The following is a 20,811-nucleotide window of genomic DNA, read 5'->3' on the forward strand; positions in this document are numbered from 1 at the left end:
ACAGAGACTTGTCTGGCACCAGGGCAGGAATGGATTCTCAATATTCCTGGATTTCAGTGCTTTAAAAGGGATAGGGAGGGTGGAAAAAGGGGAGGAGGGGTGGCATTACTGGTCAGGGAAACTATTACAGCTACAGAAAGGGTGGGTAATGTAGCAGGATCCTCCTTTGAGTCAGTATGGGTGGAAGTCAGGTACAGGAAGGGAGCAGTTACTCTACTGGGGGTATTCTATAGGCCCCCTGGTAGCAGCAGAGATACAGAGGAGCAGATTGGGAGGCAGATTTTGGAAAGGTGCAAAAATAACAGGGTTGTTATCATGGGTGACTTTAACTTCCCTAATATTGATTGGCACCTGATTAGTTCCAAGGGTTTAGATGGGGCAGAGTTTGTTAAGTGTGTCCAGGATGGATTCCTGTCACAGTATGTGTTCAGGCCGACTAGGGGGAGTGCCATACTGGATCTAGTACTAGGTAACGAACCGGGTCAGGGCACAGATCTCTCAGTGGGTGAGCATCTGGGGGACAGTGACCAACGCTCCCTGGCCTTTATAATTATTATGGAAAAGGATAGGATCAAAGAGGACAGGAAAATTTTTAATTGGGGAAAGGCAAATTTTGAGGCTATAAGGCTAGAACTTGCGGGTGTGAATTGGGATGATGTTTTTGCAGGGAAATGTACTATGGACATGTGGTCGATGTTTAGAGATCTCTTGCAGGATGTAAGGGATAAATTTGTCCCAGTGAGGAAGGTAAAGAATGGTAGGGTGAAGGAACCATGGGTGACAAGTGAGGTGGAAAATCTAGTCAGGTGGAAGATGGCAGCATACATGAGGTTTAGGAAGCAAGGATCAGGTGGGTCTATTGAGGAATATAGGTAAGCAAGAACGGAGCTTAAGAAGGGACTGAGAAGAGCAAGAAGGGGGCATGAGAAGGCCTTGGTGAGTAAGGTAAAGGAAAACCCCAAGGCATTCTTCAATTATGTGAAGAAAAAAAGGATGACAGGAGTGAAGGTAGGACCGATTAGAGATAAAGGTGGGAAGATGTGCCTGGAGGCTGTGGAAGTGAGCGAGGTCCTCAATGAATACTTCTCTTCGGTATTCACCAATGAGAGGAAACTTAATGATGGTGAGGACAATATGAGTGAGGTTGATGTTCTGGAGCATGTTGATATTAAGGGAGAGGAGGTGTTGGAGTTGTTAAAAATACATTAGGACGGATAAGTCCCCGGAGTTGACGGAATATTCCCCAGGCTGCTCCAGGAGGCGAGGGAAGAGATTGCTGAGCCTCTGGCTAGAATTTTTATGGCCTCGTTATCCACGGGAATGGTACCGGAGGATTGGAGGGAGGCGAATGTTGTCCCCTTGTTCAAAAAAGGTAGTAGGGATAGTCCGGGTAATTATAGACCAGTGAGCCTTACGTCTGTGGTGGGAAAGCTGTTGGAAAAGATTCTTAGAGACAGGATCTATGGTTATTTAGAGAATCATGGTCTGATCGGGGACAGTCAGCATGGCTTTGTGAAGGGCAGATAGTGTCTAACAAGACAGAGTTCTTTGAGGAGGTGACCAGGTATATAGATGAGGGTAGTGCAGTGGATGTGATCTATATGGATTTTAGTAAGGCATTTGACAAGGTTCCACACGGTAGGCTTATTCAGAAAGTCGGAAGGCATGGGATCCAGGGAAGTTTGGCCAGGTGGATTCAGAATTGGCTTGCCTGCATAAGGCAGAGGGTCATGGTGGAGGGAGTACATTTAGACTGGAGGATTGTGACTAGTGGTGTCCCAGAAGGATTTTTTTCTGGGACCTCTACTTTTCGTGATTTTTATTAATGACCTGGATGTGGGGGTAGAAGGGTGGGTTGGCAAGTTTGCAGAGGACACAGAGGTTGGTGGTGTTGTAGATAGTGTTGAGCATTGTCAAAGATTGCAGAGAGACATTGATAGGATGCAGAAGTGGGCTGAGAAGTGGCAGATGGAGTTCAACCCAGAGAAGTGTGAGGAGGTACACTTTAGAAGGACAAACTCCAAGGCAGAGTACAAAGTAAATGGCAGGATACTTGGTAGTGTGGAGGAGCAGAGGGATCTCGGGGTACATGTCCACAGATCCCTGAAAGTTGCCTCACGGGTAGATACGGTAGTTAAGAAAGCTTATGGGGTGTCAGCTTACATAAGTCAAGGGATAGAGTTTAAGAGTTGCGATGTGATGATGCAGCTCTGTAAAACTCTGGTTAGGCCACACTTGGAGTACTGTGTCCAGTTCTGGTCGCCTCACTATAAGAAGGATGTGGAAGCATTGGAAAGGGTACAGAGGAGATTTGCCAGGATGCTGCCTGGTTTAGAGGGTATGGATTATGATCAGAGATTAAGGGAGCTAGGGATTTACTCTTTGGAGAGAAGGAGGATGAGAGGGGACATGATAGAGGTGTACAAGATAATAAGAGGAATAGATAGAGTGGATAGCCAGCGCCTCTTCCCCAGGGCACCACTGCTCAATACAATAGAACATGGCTTTAAGGTAAGGGGTGGGAAGTTGAAGGGGGATATTAGAGGAAGGTTTTTTACTGGGAGAGTGGTTGGGGCGTGGAATGCACTGCCTGAGTCAGTGGTGGAGGCAGATACACTCGTGAAGTTTAAGAGACTACTAGACAGGTATATGGAGGAATTTAAGGTGAGGGCTTATATGGGAGGCAGGGTTTGGCACAACATTGTGGGCCAAAGGGCCTGTACTGTGCTGTACTATTCCATGTTCTTTGTTCTATGTTAAACATTCGAGCCAAAGGTGCTGACATTAACACTATTACTATGTTGGTGAGACGAACAGTATAAACCATTCGGAGAGTCATCTAAAGTCTGCTCACTGTGGGGTTATAAATTCAATCCATTTATTCCAAATTTGATAAAATTTTTTCCTTTTGAATTCTCAGAGAATAGGTCATCTTTTCCATTTTAAATATTTGCAAAATGATTTCATGCCAATCTTCTAATGTAGGTGATGTTGGATTTAACCACTTTCTGGTGATTGATTTCTTACTTGCTGCTAAAAGGGCCTGCAGCAGCTTTATATCTACCTTCTGTTCCAGAAACAATACATCCCCGAAGTAGAGAGTTTCAAAGTTCAGAGGTATCTGAGTCTTGAATACCTTAACTGTTTGTGAATACCTTCCCAATATGAACTTAATTTAGGACAATCCCAAAAAATATGGAAATGTTTGCCTCCTTGGAGCCACACCTTCTCCAACACGCAACGTTTGTGTCTTTATATTTTTCCTGGTATGGGGTCTTGAAGTATCTTATAATATTTTTCCAACAATGTTCTCTCCAAATCAAAGAGTTAGTCGAAGAGCACTGGAAGCTGCATATTTTCCCCCAAGCCTCCTCTGAACGTACCAACCCCGCTTCTTTCTCCCACTTCTCTTTAACGTACATTTTCATTTTTGGTGTGAGAGAGGGCACTATATAATCGAGAAATTGATTTACTTGGTATTGAGTTGTAAGCCAAATTCAGAATCTGGAAAAATTCTAATTCTACTGTTGATAAGTCTGTATATCTACAACTCTGGTTAACATGATTTCGTACTCGAAGGTACCGAAAAAAAAAGTCATTGTGTTCTAGGCCATGTTTGTCCTGCAGGGATTGAAAACTTTGTAATACACTTTTACGTGTGAATGTGAGGTAGGTTGTCAGACCTTTCTTTATCCAAGGTTCAAATCTTTTTATCTCCTCTGCTGGGAAGAAATTTGGTTTGATAAGCACGCCATCTGAAAAGTTTTAACATGTTGTTAATTCCACATGAATTCGCCACCTTCTGCCATACTTTTAATGTGAGATTTATCCAACTGTTTTTAATCTTTTCCAATTGGGCCATCAATCCTTTGTCCACTATTGAGGCCTGTAGAGGAAAGCTGTCAATCAATCCAAATTCTATTTCCTTCCATCTAGCCATATTACACCAATATAACAGAGGGGTTATCTGTGAAGCATAAAAATAATTTCTCAAACAAGTAAGTGCCATACCTCCTCCTTCCTTTCCTAACTGTAAGGTGTTAAATCGGATTCTAGGTTTCTTTCCTTGCCAGGTAAAGCGGCAAATCCATTTGTCCCATTCCCTGAATTGATTATCATCCACCTCCACAGGTAAAGTCCGGAAAAGATAAAGTAACCAAGGGAGAATATTTATTTGTATGGTATTTATCCTTGAATTTAAACTTAAAAAAGGGATAAGATTTCACTTCTGTATACCGTATCTGCTTTTATCTCTGAAATTAATGGCCCATAATTTACCTGTGACAATGTTGAAAGATCTTTTGGCAGGGTTATTCCTAAATACTTCAATGATTCAGCTTCCCACTCAAGATCATATGTATCCTGCAGTTTTTTGGATGCTGTATATTTTAAGGACAAAACCTGCGTTTTCTTTACATTAATTATATAACCTGATATTTTCCTGAACTCATCCAACAGTGTAAACAATCCTATAAGTGCTTTTTCTGGTTCACTCAAATAGACTAAGATGTCATCTGCGAATAGCGCCACCTTCTGTTCAATCCCTGCCACCTTGATACCTTTTACAATTTCGCTCTTTCTTATTAGTTGGGCAAGAGGTTCCATATATAGTGCAAAAGGGAGAGGGGAAATTGGGCATCCCTGTCTAGTTCCCCCCTCTAAAATAAAAGAGAGAGGTCCCCATTGATCTTAATTCGAGCTGTAGGGCTGTCATATAAAGTCTGGATTACCTTAATAAACTTCTCTTGAAAGCCGAATCTTCCTGACACTCTGTATAGGAATACCCAACCATAGAAACCATAGAAAAACTACAGCACAGAAACTGGCCTTTTGGCCCTTCTTGGCTGTGCCAAACCATTTTCTGCCTAGTCTCACTGACCTGCACGGGGACCATATCCCTCCATACACCTCCCATCCATGTATCTGTCCAATTTATACTTAAACGTTAAAAAAGAACCCACATTTACCACCTCATCTGGCAGCTCATTCCACACTCCCACCACTCTCTGTGTGAAGAAGCCCCCCCCCAATGTTTCCTTTAAACTTTTCCCCCCTCACCCTAAACCCATGTCCTCTGTTTTTTTTCTCCCCTTGCCTCAGTGGAAAAAGCCTGCTTGCATTCACTCTATCTATACCCATCATAATTTTATATACCTCTATCAAATCTCCCCTCATTCTTCTACGCTCCAGGGAATAAAGTCCTAACCTATTTAACCTTTCTCTGTAACTGAGTTTCTCAAGTCCTGGCAACATCCTTGTAAACCTTCTCTGCACTCTTTCAACCTTATTTATATCCTTCCTGCAATTTGGTGACCAAAACTGAACACAATACTCCAGGTTCGGCCTCACCAATGCCTTATACAACCTCATCATAACATTCCAGCTCTTATACTCAGTACTTTGATTGATAAAGGCCAATGTACCAAAAGCTCTCTTTACGACCCTATCTACCTGTGACGCCACTTTTAGGGAATTTTGTATCTGTATTGCCAGATCCCTCTGTTCTACTGCACTCCTCAGTGCCTTACCATTAACCCTGTACGTTCTACCTTGGTTTGTCCTTCCAACGTGCAATACCTCACACTTGTCTGTATTAAACTCTATCTGCCATTTTTCAGCCCATTTTTCCAGCTGGTCCAAACCCCTCTGCAGACTCTGAAAACCTTCCTCACTGTCAACTACATCTCCAATCTTTGTATCATCAGCAAATTTGCTGATCCAATTTACCACATTATCATCCAGATCATTGATATAGATGACAAATAACAATGGACCCAGCACTGATCCCTGTGGCACACCACTAGTTACATGCCTCCACTCGGAGAAGCAATTCTCTACCACCATTCTCTGGCTTCTTCCATCGAGCCAATGTCTAATCTAATTTACCACCTCTCCATGTATACCTAGCGACTGAATTTTCCTAACTAACCTCCCATGCGGGACCTTGTCAAAGGCCTTACTGAAGTCCATGTAGACAATATCCACTGCCTTCCCTTCATCCACTTTCCTGGTAACCTCGTCGCAAAACTCCAAGAGATTGGTCAAACATGACCTACCATGCACAAAGCCATGTTGACTCTCCCTAATAAGTCCCTGTCTATCCAAATGCTTGTAGATTCTGTCTCTTAGTACTCCCTCCAATAACTTACCTACTACCGACGTTAAACTTACCGGCCTATAATTTCCTGGATTACTTTTCGATCCTTTTTTAAACAACGGAACAACATGAGCCACTCTCCAATCCTCCGGCACCTCACCTGTAGACAGCGACATTTTAAATATTTCTGCCAGGGCCCCTGCAATTTCAACACTCGTCTCCTTCAAGGTCCGAGGGAATATCCCGTCAGGTCCCGGGGATTTATCCACTTTAATTTTCCTCAAGACAGCAAGCACCTCCTCCTTTTCAATCTGTAGAGTTTCCATGGTCTCACTACTTGATTCCCTCAATTCCATAGATTTCATGCCAGTTTCCTTAGTAAATACAGATGCAAAAAACCTATTTAAGATCTCCCCATTTCCTTTGATTCGCACATAGCCAACCACTCTGATCTTCAAGAGGACCAATTTTATCCCTTACAATCCTTTTGCTCTTAATATACCTGTAAAAGCTCTTTCGATTATCCTTCACTTTGACTGCCAAGGCAACCTCATCTTTTCTTTTAACCTTCCTGATTTCTTTCTTAAGTATTTTCTTGCACCTCTTATACTCCTCAAGCACCTTATTTACTCCCTATTTCCTATACATGTCATACCACTCCCTCTTCTTATTTATCAGAGTTGCAATATCCCTTGAGCACCAAGGTTCCTTATTCCTATTCACCTTGCCTTTAATCCTGACAGGAACATACAAACTCTGCACTCTCAAAATTTCTCCTTTGAAGGCTTCCCACCTACCGATCACACCTTTGCCAGAGAACAACCTGTCCCAATCCACGCTTTTTAGATCCTTTCTCATTTCTTCAAATTTGGTCTCCTTCCAGTTCAGAACCTTGACCCTAGGACCAGATCTATCCTTGTCCATGATCAAGTTGAAACTAATGGTGTTATCTTCACTGGAACCAAAGTGCTCCCCTACACAGACTTCTGTCACTTGTCCTAACTCGGTTCCTAACAGGAGATCCAATATTGCATCCCCTCTAGTTGGTCCCTCTATATATTGATTTAGAAAGCTTTCCTGAACACCAACCAACTGAATCAAAAGCTTTCTCAGCGTCTAATCCCACTACCGTTGTCTCTGTCCCGTTCTTAATAACCTGTTCTAATAGATGTAAAGTTCTCCTTATGTTGTCCTGAGTTTGTCTTTGCTGAATGAATCCAGTCTGGTCTAAGTGGATGAGGCCAGGTAGAAGCTTTTCCAGTCCATGAGCTAATATAGATGTAAATAATTTGTAGTCCAAATTAAGAACACTGATTGGCCAGTAATTACCACATTCTAGTTTATCTTTACCCTCTTTAGGAATAACTCAGATAATCGGCTCTCTCCAGGAAGGTGGAATTTCTCCTCTCTGTAAGATCCAATTAAAGTTGTTAAGTAATAATGGAACTGACAGTGACTTCAGCGATTTGTACCACTCTGAGGTAAACCCATCAGAGCCTGGAGACTTTCCGACCTTTCATCTAGAGATGGCTGCGTTCAGTCCTTTAGCAGTTACTGGTTCTAATAGGCATTCATTTTGTAAATCTATAAGCTTGGGTAGATCTAAAGTATTCAGGAAAGTGTCTATACAGGGCTCGTTGGAGGCCCGGGGTTGAGAGTACGGCTCTCGATAATATGTTTCAAAACTCTCTTTTATTTTCCAGTTGTATTCTCCACAAGCTTTGTTTTTGGATTCTTTATTTTATGAATTATATTATCTGCTTGTTGTTTACGTAACTTATGTGCTAATAATCTAGCTGATTTTCCTCCTACTTCATAATTCTTTTGTCTCAGGTAAAGAAAGTTTCTTTGAGTTTCCAATCTGTATATATCATCAGTTTCACTTTGCACTTTCTTAATTTCCTGTTTTAAATTAGAACTAATTTTATTGCTATCTACAACTTGAAGTTGTTTTAATTTTCCTTGAAGTTCTGCTAGTTTTTGTTCATTGAATTTTTTCATGTGAGTAGTAATGGAAATAATTTTCCCTCTGAGTACAGCTTTCAATGTATCCCATGAGATCACTGGTGATGTTTCTCCCGTGTCATTATGCTCCAAGTATTCTTTGATTTCTCCCCTTAATTTCTCCATTACTTTCGGGTTATTGAGTAGATGTGAATTTAACCTCCATAGTGTTTTCCTCATTTTCCTTTCCAGAATTAGAGACATAGAGACTGGACTATGGTCCGACAGATCAGTTGCTGCAATATTACACTCTTTTATCCTGAATCTATCTATGTTAAATATATATAAAAAAAGTCTATCCTTGAATAAGCTGAATGAGGGAAAGAATAATGTGTATAGTCTTTACTAGTGGGGTGTAATTCCCTCCACACATCTATAATTCCCAGTTCCTCCATCAATAGATTCACCTTCCTAGTCAGAGGTTTATTCTGAATAACTGTTCTTGAAGAATCTAATGCAGGGTTTAACCTAATATTACAATCCCCTCCGCAGATTACTGCCCTTGAGGGCTGACCATTAGGTCAAAAATGTGTCTATAGAATGACCATTCACAACCTGGTGGAGCATAAACATTTAATAGAAGGCATTTCAGTACATTCTATTCTTCCTGTAATTTTTACAAATCATGCATCCTTGTCTTTAGTCTCTGAAATATGTTCATAATTATGAGCACTTGATATTAAAGTAGCTACTCTTCTTTTGTGGCCCAATTTATATGATGAATAAAATACATGCTTAAAGCCCATTCTTTTTAATTTTGCATGTTTGGATTGGCTCATGTGCGTTTCCTGAAGGAAGGCTATTTGTGCCCTCTCTTTTTTCAATTTAGACATAATCTTATTTCTCTTCATTGGATTCAAAACCCCATTTACATTATAGGAAATTATTTTTACCAGTTCAATTTGCATTTTTCTCTATTAGAAAAAAAACACTCTACTAAACGAACAGTAAGCAATCCCTCCTCAAGAATAAACCAGAACATAAAACCAAACCCTAGGCATTTTTGAACAAAGAGCACTTGAAAAATTTTCCTGACTTCCAACAGTGAGGCCTGAGCACTGACCCGCCTCAATTCAGAGGGATAACCCCTATCTCCAGTCTGTGATAGAGGGCCCTCCGCAGTATGAACAGTCATAGAGAATCCTCTCCTTTTTATGTCTCGACCATATTGCTATCATTCAAGTTATTCCGTCTAGATTATTTTCAATTATCAGTTTTTATTTTACCTTAAGTGCAATTTACTCTTTTCAGACATTCCTCAATTATTCTACACTCTCTGTATCTTCTTCAGTAATGACTCTGGATGGGTGATAACTTTAATGGGTAGTCCCCGAACCGCCAGATCCAACGTTGCCTCCTCCAATGTAGCAACACACATCAAAGTTGCTGGTGAACGCAGCATCTCTAGGAAGAGGTACAGTCGACGTTTCAGGCCGAGACCCTTTGTCCTGAAATGTCGACTGTACCTCTTCCTAGAGATGCTGCCTGGCCTGCTGCGTTCACCAGCAACATTGATGTGTGTTGCTTGAACTTCCCGCATCTGCAGAATTCCTGTTGTTTGCGTTTCCTCCACTGTAGCGTAGGTTTTTGTCCCTTCATCGTAAAAGACTCTTAGCCGAGCTGGATACAGGGTTCGAAATCTGATGTTGTTTTCCTTCAGGACCCTCTGTGTTTCCGCGTATTCCTTCAGTCTGGCAAGGATTCCCGGTGCGTAATCGTGGTCCAAACTGATTTTACAGTTGTTCCACATAAGGCCTTTCTTTTGCCATGCCAGTTTAAGCACTTCTTCCTTTGTTCTGTAACTGAGAAATCTGACTAGAATTGATCTGGGCTGGGCATCTGCCGGGGCGTGTGGTGCTAACATGCGGTGAGCCCTTTCTATCTGTCGGTCTTTTGGGTCTGGTATTTCAAGGTTCTCTCTAAGCAGCTTCTCCATGAAGGGAATCACCAATCCAGGTTTTCCTTCGGGGACTCCATGGATCCTCACATTTTGCCTTCTTGGTCTGTTAACTTCCACTGGAGCTGCTCTTGTAGCTTCAGCATTTCTCCTGTCACTTCCTCTGTGTTTTGCAGCCTCTCCTCGTCCCTACAATCCTCGCTTCGGCTTCATCTAACCTCAGATCAGTTTTTCCTATTTCTCCTTTAATGTCTTCCAGCTGTTTGTTGATACCCGGTCGGCAATTACGAATCTCTCCAAGAATCAAAGTCAGTTTCACCGATTCTTCCACATTATCTCCGTCCTGGCTAGCTGTGGGGGAGCTAGGCCCCTCTTCTTGCTGCGTCTTTATATATTGATCAGCCTTCTGAGCGGACTTTTTATTCTTGTATTCAGACTCCATCCTTGCCCTTTTTATTGAGAAAGTTATACAATACTAAATATTTGTCTAATTTCGACTTTGGGGCAGTTTACATTCCTTTTTGTCGAGAGCCCTTTTCCTATGTCACCGTCCTCCTGGTGACCCGGGAGTCCTCCACCGAGCCATGATTTTTTTCATGTACAATGCCGTGCTGACGATCCTTGCCTTTCCAAGTGCTGTCTGTCCTGTCTTTCAGAAACTTTATCACTACTGATATTAGGCTCAGCGGCCTGGAGTTCCCCAGCTTGCTCATCTGCTCCTTCCTAACCAAAGGCACCACCTGAGCCACCCTCCAGTCTTCCAGCAGCTCACCTGTGGTGAATTGTCAAGCAAATATGTCTGCCAGCATCTCTGCAACTTCATCCCGTGTTCTAATGAGATGGGGGTGGGATCGCAAGCAAGAAAACAAAGAGATCCTCGTTGCCCGTCTGCATCCCCTCCACCTTGTAGTTCCATCTATACACACTGCTACATGGATCTTAACCTTAGTAATAATGATCAGGGAGGCACAGAAAGAATCTGTAATTCGCAACAAGTAGCTTTATTGCCTCCACGAAAGCACATGTGAATGTGCACAACCGATTACCTGTGGGTCACCTGCTGAGTTTTCCAGATCCTCCATGAACAGTCACAGAATAGAAAAGGTAATCCCAGTAAAAAAAGAGTCTCTGCTGGCCCTGTGTTCCTCATAGTCCCGTTTTGAATCTCAACATCGGTGGGGCATTTCAAATCCACGATGGTGGCTCTCAGAGAGTCAATGTAGCCAGAACACTCGAATCGTCTGCTTTTGTATTCACTTCTTACAATTTCAAATGTTGCATTTCAGTGTTATTGGCTGTGGGTCATGTGACTGACCTTTAACACATTCATATTGGTTCTACTCCAAATCAGCATTCATTCTTTCACAACAAGCTGGAGGAACTCAGCAGGTCGGGCAGCATCCGTGGAAAAGATCGGTCGATGTTTTGGGCCAGAACCCTTCGTCAGGATGCGGCCCGACCTGCTGAGTTCCTCCAGCTTGTTGTGAGTGTTGCTTTGACCCCAGCATCTGCAGATTATTTTGTGTTTAGCATTCATTCTTTGCTCTCTCGCCAGCAAATGACAACTGGTAATTTATGGCTCTTTGTTCTCTTCAGTAACCATCACGAATCGTGCAGAACAGATACAGACCCCGGCGGTTACAAACCTCCAGCCAAATAACATATCAGAAATAACTTCTTATTCGGAAATGAGCCTTAGCCCAGCAGATTACCCGATGCATTGTTTCTGCTTTAAAACATTTATCAAGCCAAGCAACTTAAGTTCTCAAAATGGAGGACAGATTTTTATGGCAGCCTCTGTCTCCTTCTACTTCATGGCAAGAGCAAAGACAATTGGTCTGTCTGCTTCCACTGTCCTTGATTCATTCAAATTCATTCATTTGTAGCCTGTAGTTCCTCCTGGCCAGAAACACTGTTCACTCACAGGCCTTCCACCCCTCTCCCATCCGGTTCTGGTTCCATCTGCCATTCATCTCTCCCCGAATAGTTCCCATTATCACCTCCGTTACTGAGAAGATTACAAAACAAGGCAGCCTTTGGATTCCTGTTTTCCACTTTCTCACGCTGTCCATCACCCAATCCTGCAACCTCGCTCCATCGTCCTCTCACTTGTTTCTCTGTGTCAGTCTCCATCTGTCATTCACCTCCCGGTGTCCCCCAACTGGAGACCAGACTCCCTCACCCCTCCCCGACCTGGGATAACCTGCCCACCATTCTTCACCACTCCTTGGTCCACAGTCACTCCTGTCTCATCACCCCCCTTGTCCTCTGTATTCCAGCCATCTCCCCTCTCCACTCTCAGTCCTGATGTAGCGTTTTGACATGAAACGTCGACAGTTCCTCTCCCCGACAGATACTGCTCGACCCACTGACTTCCTCCAGCAGTTTGTGTGAGGCCTGATTATTGGATATAGGTAGGTGGAGGGAGAGAAATTTTTGAACGATCGGAGGATGGAGGTTGTTGATATCTGACATAGAAGAGGAATTGATGCCGGGATCGATCAGTCACTGTCACATTGAATGAAGGGCCTGTTCCTGTGCTGTACTGTTCTGTGTGTTCTCTGTCCCCTGTTTAAAGTAATGAGAGGAGATCTCAGGGAATACAGGGAGGATGTTTCCGCTGTCAAGCAGTTGAGGGTCAGAGCTGACTACCTCAGGGTGGTTATACCCTCGAGCGGATGGTGTATCTTTGGAACTCTCTGCACCAGAGGGCTGTGGGGTCTCAGTCATTCAGTTGATTGAAAGTCACAGAGTCATCTTCGTACATCACAGAAATGGGCCTTTCAACCCATCACCTGTGTGCTGATCTATTTACCCATCTACACTCAGCCCATTGGCTGGTATTAGGTGACACTCCTTCTGTGCCTTGCCGATTGAAATGACCGTCCAAGTGAATCTTAAACCCGGTGGGCTGGAGGCCTGTGACCTGCAGGGGTCGCTGCTGGGTCCGCAGTTGTTTGTTATTCATTTTAATGATTTGGATGAGAATGCAGGTGACATAGTTAGTAGGTTTATGATTGACACTAAGATTCGTGGTACAGTGGGCAGTGAAGAGGGTTATCTATGTTTACAATGGGCCATTGATCAACTGGGCTCATGGGTTGAGGAATGGCAGGAGGAGTTTAATTCAGGGAAATGTGGGGTGTTGTCCTTTGGGAAACAAACCAGGACAGGACTTACATAGCAATTGTACCACTCTGGAGAATGTTGCCCAACAGAAAGTCCAAGTGGCACAGGTACATAGTTCCTTCAAAACTGTGACACAGTTTAGAGTGCTTACCTTTATCAGTCAGAATACTGAGTACAGGAACTGGGACTTCCTGTTCCGTGTGTACAAGACGTTGGTCCGGCCACATTTGGAGCAGTGTGTACAGTTCTGGTCACCTTGCTATAAGAGGGATGTAACTCACCTGGAGAGGGTGTATACAGATTTACAAGGATGTTACAGAGGCTGGAGAGCTTGGGTTATAAGGAGAGGCTGGACCAGGCTGGGACATTCTCTGTGGAACTGAAGAGGTTGCCAGAAGAAGCTGTCGAGGTGGATAGAGCAACTCAAGTATTTATCATTGGCCTCATCACAAGACAATTTACAATAATCAATTAACCTAGTAACTGGTACACCTTTGGAGGAAACCAGAGCATCTCGGGGAAACCCACGCAGTCATGGGGGTGGGGGACGTAGAAAACTCCTTCCAGACAGCACCGGAATTTAACTCCAAACTCCAAAAGTGGATGCAAGTTGTAATGACCTCGCACAAACTGGTATGATGCCAAGCAAATGGGACTATGTCATTTAAGCAAGTTGGTTGGCACAAACGTGTTGGGCCGAAGAGGCTCTCTGACCTCCTGTTTAAACCCCTCCAATATTCACTCACCCCATCCCCATCTGGATCCAGTTGCTGTCCCAGCGCCTACCCACACCGGTTTTTACTGGTCATCCCCCCCCCCCCCTTTCCTTCCATTCTGCAGGAAAGATCTGGACTTGAAACGTGGCCTGGTCACTTCCCTCCGCACACGTTGATCCGTTAAGTTCCTGCAGAATTTTGCCTTTGTTGATCTGGAAAACTCAGCTCTTTATCCAAGAGGAAAAACCTCGGGAAGATGTTGGTTGTCCATCCGCTGTGTTTGTGTAAAACCCCGGGAAAGGGTCCTGTCGGCCACCCGACTGTGCCTGAGGCCGAGCGGCCTCTCCCCCGGTCCCGGGACCACGCTGCCCGAGTCTCCCCCCGGTCCCCGGGGACTCTCTAATTCTCTGCTTCTCCCCCCAGTCTCTGTCACCCTGGATGTGGAAACGGCGAATCCGGAGCTCGAGGTGTCTGAAGATCGGAAGAGTGTGAGATGTACCGGGACCCGGAGGGATCTCCCTGACACCGGGAAGAGGTTCACAGTCGGGGCTTGTGTGCTGGGATCGGAGGGATTCACATCGGGGAGACATTACTGGGAGGTGGAGGTGACGGGGAATCGGCGCTGGAGTCTGGGAGTCGCCGCAGAGTCTGTGGAGAGGAAGGGATTGTTCACACTGAGTCCGGAGACCGGATTCTGGATCATCGGGCGGTTTAATGACGTGATGTGGGTTTACACCTCCCCTGAGTCCCGTCTCCCTGCCGGTCCCATCCCCGGGAGGGTGGGAGTTTATCTCCGTTACGAGTCCGGGACAGTTTCATTTTACAACGCGGAGACCAAGTCCCATCTCCACACCTTCACTGGGAATAAATTCACGGAGAGACTGTATCCTTTCTTCGGGCCTTGGGATGAAAACGAGTGGCTGAGAATCTGCTCCGGTTCCGCTCCGGGTCTGTAAACGCGTCGGGTCCCGGGACCGGCGTCAGGAGTAAGTCAGTGTAAATATAAATGTGCCGAGAGTGAAATAAACACGATGTGAGAATTATCGATCCGTTAATTTTAACTGGTTCACCACATTCGTCAACGGAACAGAAACACTGAGGATTCAGTAGCAGCTGCGGGCGGCGGATCCTGAGCTCCCCGGCTCCTGCAGTCCACCGGCACTGAGCCGGGAGAAGGGGGACAAGTGGCGGGGGTGCTGACTGGTAGAAGGAAGTCAAGCTGAACCTCAGGGAGGTGGGACATGTTGAATGTGGATCAGAATGAGGTTTAATATAACCAGCACAAGTCGTGAAATTTGTTGACTTTGCGCCAGCAGAACAATGGAATACATAACGATAGAGAAAAAAAACCTAATTCTGGTAAGGATATATATCAGATAGTGAAATTAAGTAATTAGTGCAAAACTGGAAATAAAAAGTAGTGAGCTAGTGTTCGTGGATTCAATGTTCATTCAGAAATCGTTTGCCTGAGGGGAAGAATCTGTTCCTCAATTGTTGAGTTTCTGTAACTCCTTCCTGATGCTAACAATGAGAACAAGGCATGACCTGGGTGATGGAGCTGACTAAGTTTATCACCCTGTGCTGCTTATTTCTATCTTGTGTTGTATCCAGTGATGCAGCCAGTTTGAATGCTCTCCTCAATACACCTGCAGAAATTTTCAAGTGTGTTTGGTGACGTACCAACTCTTCTCAAACTCCTAATGAAATATAACCACTGCAGTGCCTTCTTCGTAGCTGCATCGATACATTGGGTCCAGGCCGATCCTCAGCGATATTGACAAACAGGAACTTGTAATTGCTCACTGTCTCCACTTCTGATCCCTCTATGAGGACTGGTGTGTGTTCCCTCGCCTTACCCTTTCTGAAGTCCACAATCGGTTCTTTGGTTTTACTGACGTTGAGCGCAAGGTTGTCGCTGCATCACCACTCAATGAGCTGGTATATCTCACTCCTGTACGCCCTGTCATCACCGTCTGAAATCCTGCCAAGAATGGTTGTATTAGCTGCAAATTTATAGGTGACATTTGAGCTCTGCCTAGCCACAGTCAGGGGTGTAGAGAGAGAAGACCAGAGGGCAAAGCTCACATCCCTGAGGTGCACCAGTGTTGATTGTCAGTGAGGTGGAGACATTGTTTCCATTCCACACAGATTGTGGTCCTCTAGTTTGGGAGTTGAGGATCCAATTGCAGAGGGAGATAAGAGGCCCAGTTTCTGGAGCTTTTTGATCAGAACTGTCGGAATGATGGTGTGAAACGTGGAGCTGTAGTCAATAACCAGCAACCTGACATAAGTATTTTTATTGTCCAGGTGATTCATGTTGCATGGAGAAACAATGAGATTGCTTCCACCATACACCTATTGTGGAGATAGCAAATGCTGTTCTGTCATTTAGGAATGCTCTGAAAATAAATGAGGAAAATATAGGCCGGTGAGTCTGACATCAGTAGTGGGAAACTTACTGGAAGGTATTCTAAGGGACAGGATATGCAAGTATTTGCAAGACAGGGACTGATTAGGGATAGTTAGCATGGCTTTGTGCATGGTAAATCATATCTAATCAATCTTGTCGATGTTTTTAGGAAGTTTCCAAAGAAAATTAATGAAGGCAAGGCAGTGAATGTTGTCTCCATGAACTTTTGCAAGGTCTCGAATTGGAGGTTGGTCAAAAAGGCTGGATTGTTTTGCATTCAGGATGAGGCAATAAATTGGATGAAAATCAGGTTTGATACCACCTGCTTATGTCGTGAAATTAGTTGATATGCACTCAACATTGCAGTACATGATAAAATCTGAATTACAGTGAGAAATATATAAATATATAAAGTTAAATTCAGTAAGTATTGAGAAAAATAAAGTAGTGAGGTAGTATTCACGGGTTTGATACCCATTCAGAAATCTGATGAGAGAGAGAGGAGGCAGCTATTCTTGAATTGTTGAGTGTGTGTCTTCAGGCTCCTGTACCTCACCCTGATGGTACCAAGGAGAAGTGGGCATGTCCTGGGTGATGGGGGTCGTGAGTGATGGATGTCCCCTTTTTCAGGCAGTGTTTCTTGAGGGTCCTGGATGCTGGGGAGCCGAGTGCCCGTGATGAAACTGATAAGTTTACAATTTTCTGCAGCTTATTTTGATGCTATGCAACGTCCCACCCCCAGAGCAGACAGTGATGCAGCCAGTCAGAATGCTCTCCTTGGTACATCTATAGAAATTTAATGTTCTCTTTGGTGTCATACCAAATCTCCTCAATCTCCAAATGAAGTATAGCCGAAGGGATGGGTCAAACTGACACCAGTTCAAGTTCCTGGATGTCAGTATCTCTGCGGATGTATAATATTGATGCATTTACAAAGAAGGTGTCAGTACCTCCAGTTGAACTCTGTCTTTTTGTGTGTTTCCCCCAGCTGTCAGTTTTGTATTTTGCATGTGCTCCTGTCCCTGCTCCTGCTCTGCTCCGGCCCCTGTATTACTGAGTGCTGCCTCTTTTACCTGTTTCTCATTATTACCTGTTTTGCTGCCACCTGTGTCTCATTGTGCTCCACCTATCATCTGCCTCTCTGTTTATTGCTCAGTGTATTTCAGTCCTGTATTATCACCTGTTTGTTGCCAGATTGTGCCAGTAAATTTTCCTGAGCCTTTCCAGCATTTGTATTTGTGTTCTGTCCATCTGAATATCGACTCTGCCTGTTTCCCGATTCTGGGTTTTGGATTTCTCTGGATGTTTTGATCTCTGCCTGAACTTTGACTCCAACTTTGTTTGCACTTCAGGATTTGTTACTCAATTAATATCACAATGTGCACAGTACTGGATCAGTGACTGGATACCTGCTCCAGTATCCTGACAGAAGGCATGACAGTGGCTAGATTTCATTAGGAATCTGAAGAGACTTCGTATGTCACCAAAGATGCTGGCAAATTTCTACAGATGTAATGTGGAGAGTATTCTCACTGGCTGCATCACTGTCTGGTTTGGGGGGAGCAGGATCGGAAAAAATCTGCAGAAAGCTGTCAACTCAGCCAGCTCCATCGTGGCACTAGTCTGCCCAGTGTCCAGAACACCTTCCAAAGACAACATCTCAAAAAGCTGACATCCATAATTAAGGAATCCATCACCCAGGACATGCCCTCTTCTCATTGCTATCAAGGAGAAGGTACAGGAGCCTGAAGACACACTCAACATTTCAGAAACAGCTTCTTCCCCTCTGCTAACAGATTTCTGAATGAACAATGAACCCATACTTATTATTTTATTATTAGTATTTTAATAATTTATTTTACTATGAATTGCAAAGTACTGCTGCAACAAAACAACAAATTTCCTGACATCTGCCAGTGATATGAAACCTCATTCCAATTCTGATTCTGGGTCACCGAGGGGGATGGTGACGTGTTCGATGTGAACTCCTACTCTGAATCCAATCTCTCTGCCATCGCAACCTTAAGACACCCTCATTGGAATAAATTCCCAGAGGAGCATTATCCTTTCTCCTCACTCCTGACTGAGAAGCTTTATGAGATAAAGCCTGGAACTGGTCCTTCGAGTCACACTGCCTAGCAATCGCCCGATTTCATCCCAAGCCTAATTACAGGACAATGTACAGTGAGCAATTAACTTACAACCAGTACATTTTTAGATTGTGGGAGGGAACCAGAGAACCCGGAGGAAACTCACGTGGTCATGGGGAGAAACTAGAAACACCTTGCAGCCAGCAGCGGGAAATAAATTGGGGTAACTGGCACTGTAAAGTGTTGTGACAACCAATACACGACTGTGCCATGAAGGACTCGTGGCCCAGTCTGCGTACCATACAAAGATAGGTGGAGTGGTAGTAGTTCTGAGGAAGAAGGGGAGCTACAGAATAACTTAGGCAGATTAGGAGAATGGGCAAATAAGTGGCAGATGGAATAAAGTGTTGGAGTGTCTCATCATGCATTTTGGCAGAAGAAATTAAAACAGACTATTTTCTAAATGGAGAGAAAATTCAAAACTCTAAAGTGCACGGGCACTTGTGCAGTATTCCCTGAGGGTTAATTTGCAATTCAAGTCGGGGGTGATGAAGGATAATGGAATGTTAGCATACATTTCAAGAAGACTAGAATATAAAAGGATGTAACGTTGAGGCTATATAAAGCACTAGTGAGGCCTCACGGAGTATTTGGAGCAGTTTTTGGTCCCTTATCTAAGAAAGGAGAGAATACAGAACAGTTCAACAGAGGGACTGGTCATTTGGCCCACAATGTTTTGTGAACCAGCTGAAAAGGAAATCAAAAACACACAAACACTAATCCCTCCGACCATGTCCATATCCTCCGATCTTCCTTACATCCATGTGCCGATCCAAATGTCTCTTAAAAGCCTCTGGTGTGTTGGCTTCTACCACCATAGTAGGCAGCGCATTCCAGGCATCTATGACTCTGAGTAAAAAAAAACTTACCCCACATCCCCCTGGAACCTACCTCCTCTCACCTTCAATGCATGCCCTCTGGTACGAGAGGATGTGCTGACGTTGGAGAGATTTCAAAGGAGGTTCTCGAAAACGATTCTGGAATTGAAAGGCTTATGAAATGAGGAGCGTTTGATGACTCTGGATCTGTATTCATTGGAATTAAGAGAATGTGGCGAGGGGGTAAGATGGGATCTCCTCGAAACCTTCGGAATGTTAAAAGGCCTTGGTAGAGTGGATGGTGAGGCAGTCAAAGACGAGAGGAGTCAGACTCAGAATAGAGGGACGTCCATTTTGAATGGAGATGAGCAGGGAATTTCTTTAGGCAATGAGTGGTGAATCTCAGAATTTGTTGCCACAGGCAGTTGTGGAGGCAAAATCTTTATGTATATTTAAGGCAGAGGTTGATAGATTCTTGATTAGTCAGCACATAAATGGAAGAGATTGAAGGTGAGAGGGAAATGGACCGTGCATGATGAAATGGCGGAGCAGACTCAATGGGCCAAATGGCCTAATTCTTCTCCTGTATTTTATGGTCTTCTGGTCAATGTGTCCGGGCCAGAGGCGAGGGACGGGCCATTGTTCAGCTCACTGCTCTGCAAGGTGAACTTGTCATTATGCTGAATTGAGACTGTGGCCTGCAAGTAACAGGCTCGTGGAACAGCTGTGACTGGCTTCGTGGCTGTGAACGTACCTTCGTGAACTTCAGTTCAGAATAATATTTGATGTTAGTATTGAGCAGACACAACAGAAGCCATCCTGCACAGGTCTGGCGAAGAGCTTTAGAATCCCAGTCACTATAAAAGAGAGGTCCCGCCCAGCAGAGTGTTCCTCACGGGAGCGGTCGTCGTCGGAGTAGTCTTGAGTCAGAGTGGAAAGGCTTTGGCTCGACAGGGCTTCAGTGAGAACAGGCGGAGGCAAGGTAAGTAGGTGAGTTCATTACTTATTTCAAGATCAGTGGAGGGGCAGGTAGTGTTGAGGACGGGCTGCAAAAGGACTTGGACAGATTAGGAGAATGGGGGAAGAGAGTGGCAAATGAAATACAATGGTGGGAAATGCATGGTCATACAGTTTGGTAGTAGAAATAAATGTGCAGACTATTTTCCAAACGGGGAGAAAATCCGAAAATATGAGATGCAAGTCTTGCATCTGAGATGGGAGTCCTTGTGTAGAATACCCTAAAGGTTAACTTGCTGTCATAAGGTGGTGGCTGGGAACAGACCCAAGTGCAAGACACAGGCTCTGAAGTACTAGGGACAGGACTAGGATACAGGGGGATGGCAAGGACATGGACAGGAAAACCAGGAACCTGGAACAGGACTGAACAAGAGAGCTAGGAGCCCGGGCTTGGACTCTGAGCCAGAGATTGGACAAGGACCCAGTACCTGGGTCTTGCCTCTGGCTCGGACCCCAGAACTAGGCAAGGACGAGGCTTGGCAGGCAGGCAGGACGAGGCTGGAGTCTTCAGGCTGGAGGCACGAGGCTGGAGACTTGAGGCGAGGCTGGAGTCTGGAGGCTGGAGACTCGAGG

The 20,811-nt window shown here is 44.4% G+C and overlaps 1 protein-coding gene across 1 annotated transcript in view; it reads left to right on the forward strand.

Moving 5' to 3' along the window:
* Window positions 1–20,811, forward strand: part of LOC140198477 (uncharacterized) — an 89,659-nt gene that overhangs the window by 37,822 nt on the left and 31,026 nt on the right. The window contains 3 exon segments of the mRNA XM_072259563.1: window positions 14,267–14,778; window positions 14,780–14,829; window positions 20,106–20,203. Of these exon segments, the coding sequence (XP_072115664.1) occupies window positions 14,267–14,778; window positions 14,780–14,829; window positions 20,106–20,203 (660 nt within the window).

This window comes from Mobula birostris, chromosome 5, assembly GCF_030028105.1.
Source record: "Mobula birostris isolate sMobBir1 chromosome 5, sMobBir1.hap1, whole genome shotgun sequence".
Classification (NCBI taxonomy): Eukaryota; Metazoa; Chordata; class Chondrichthyes; order Myliobatiformes; family Myliobatidae; genus Mobula; species Mobula birostris.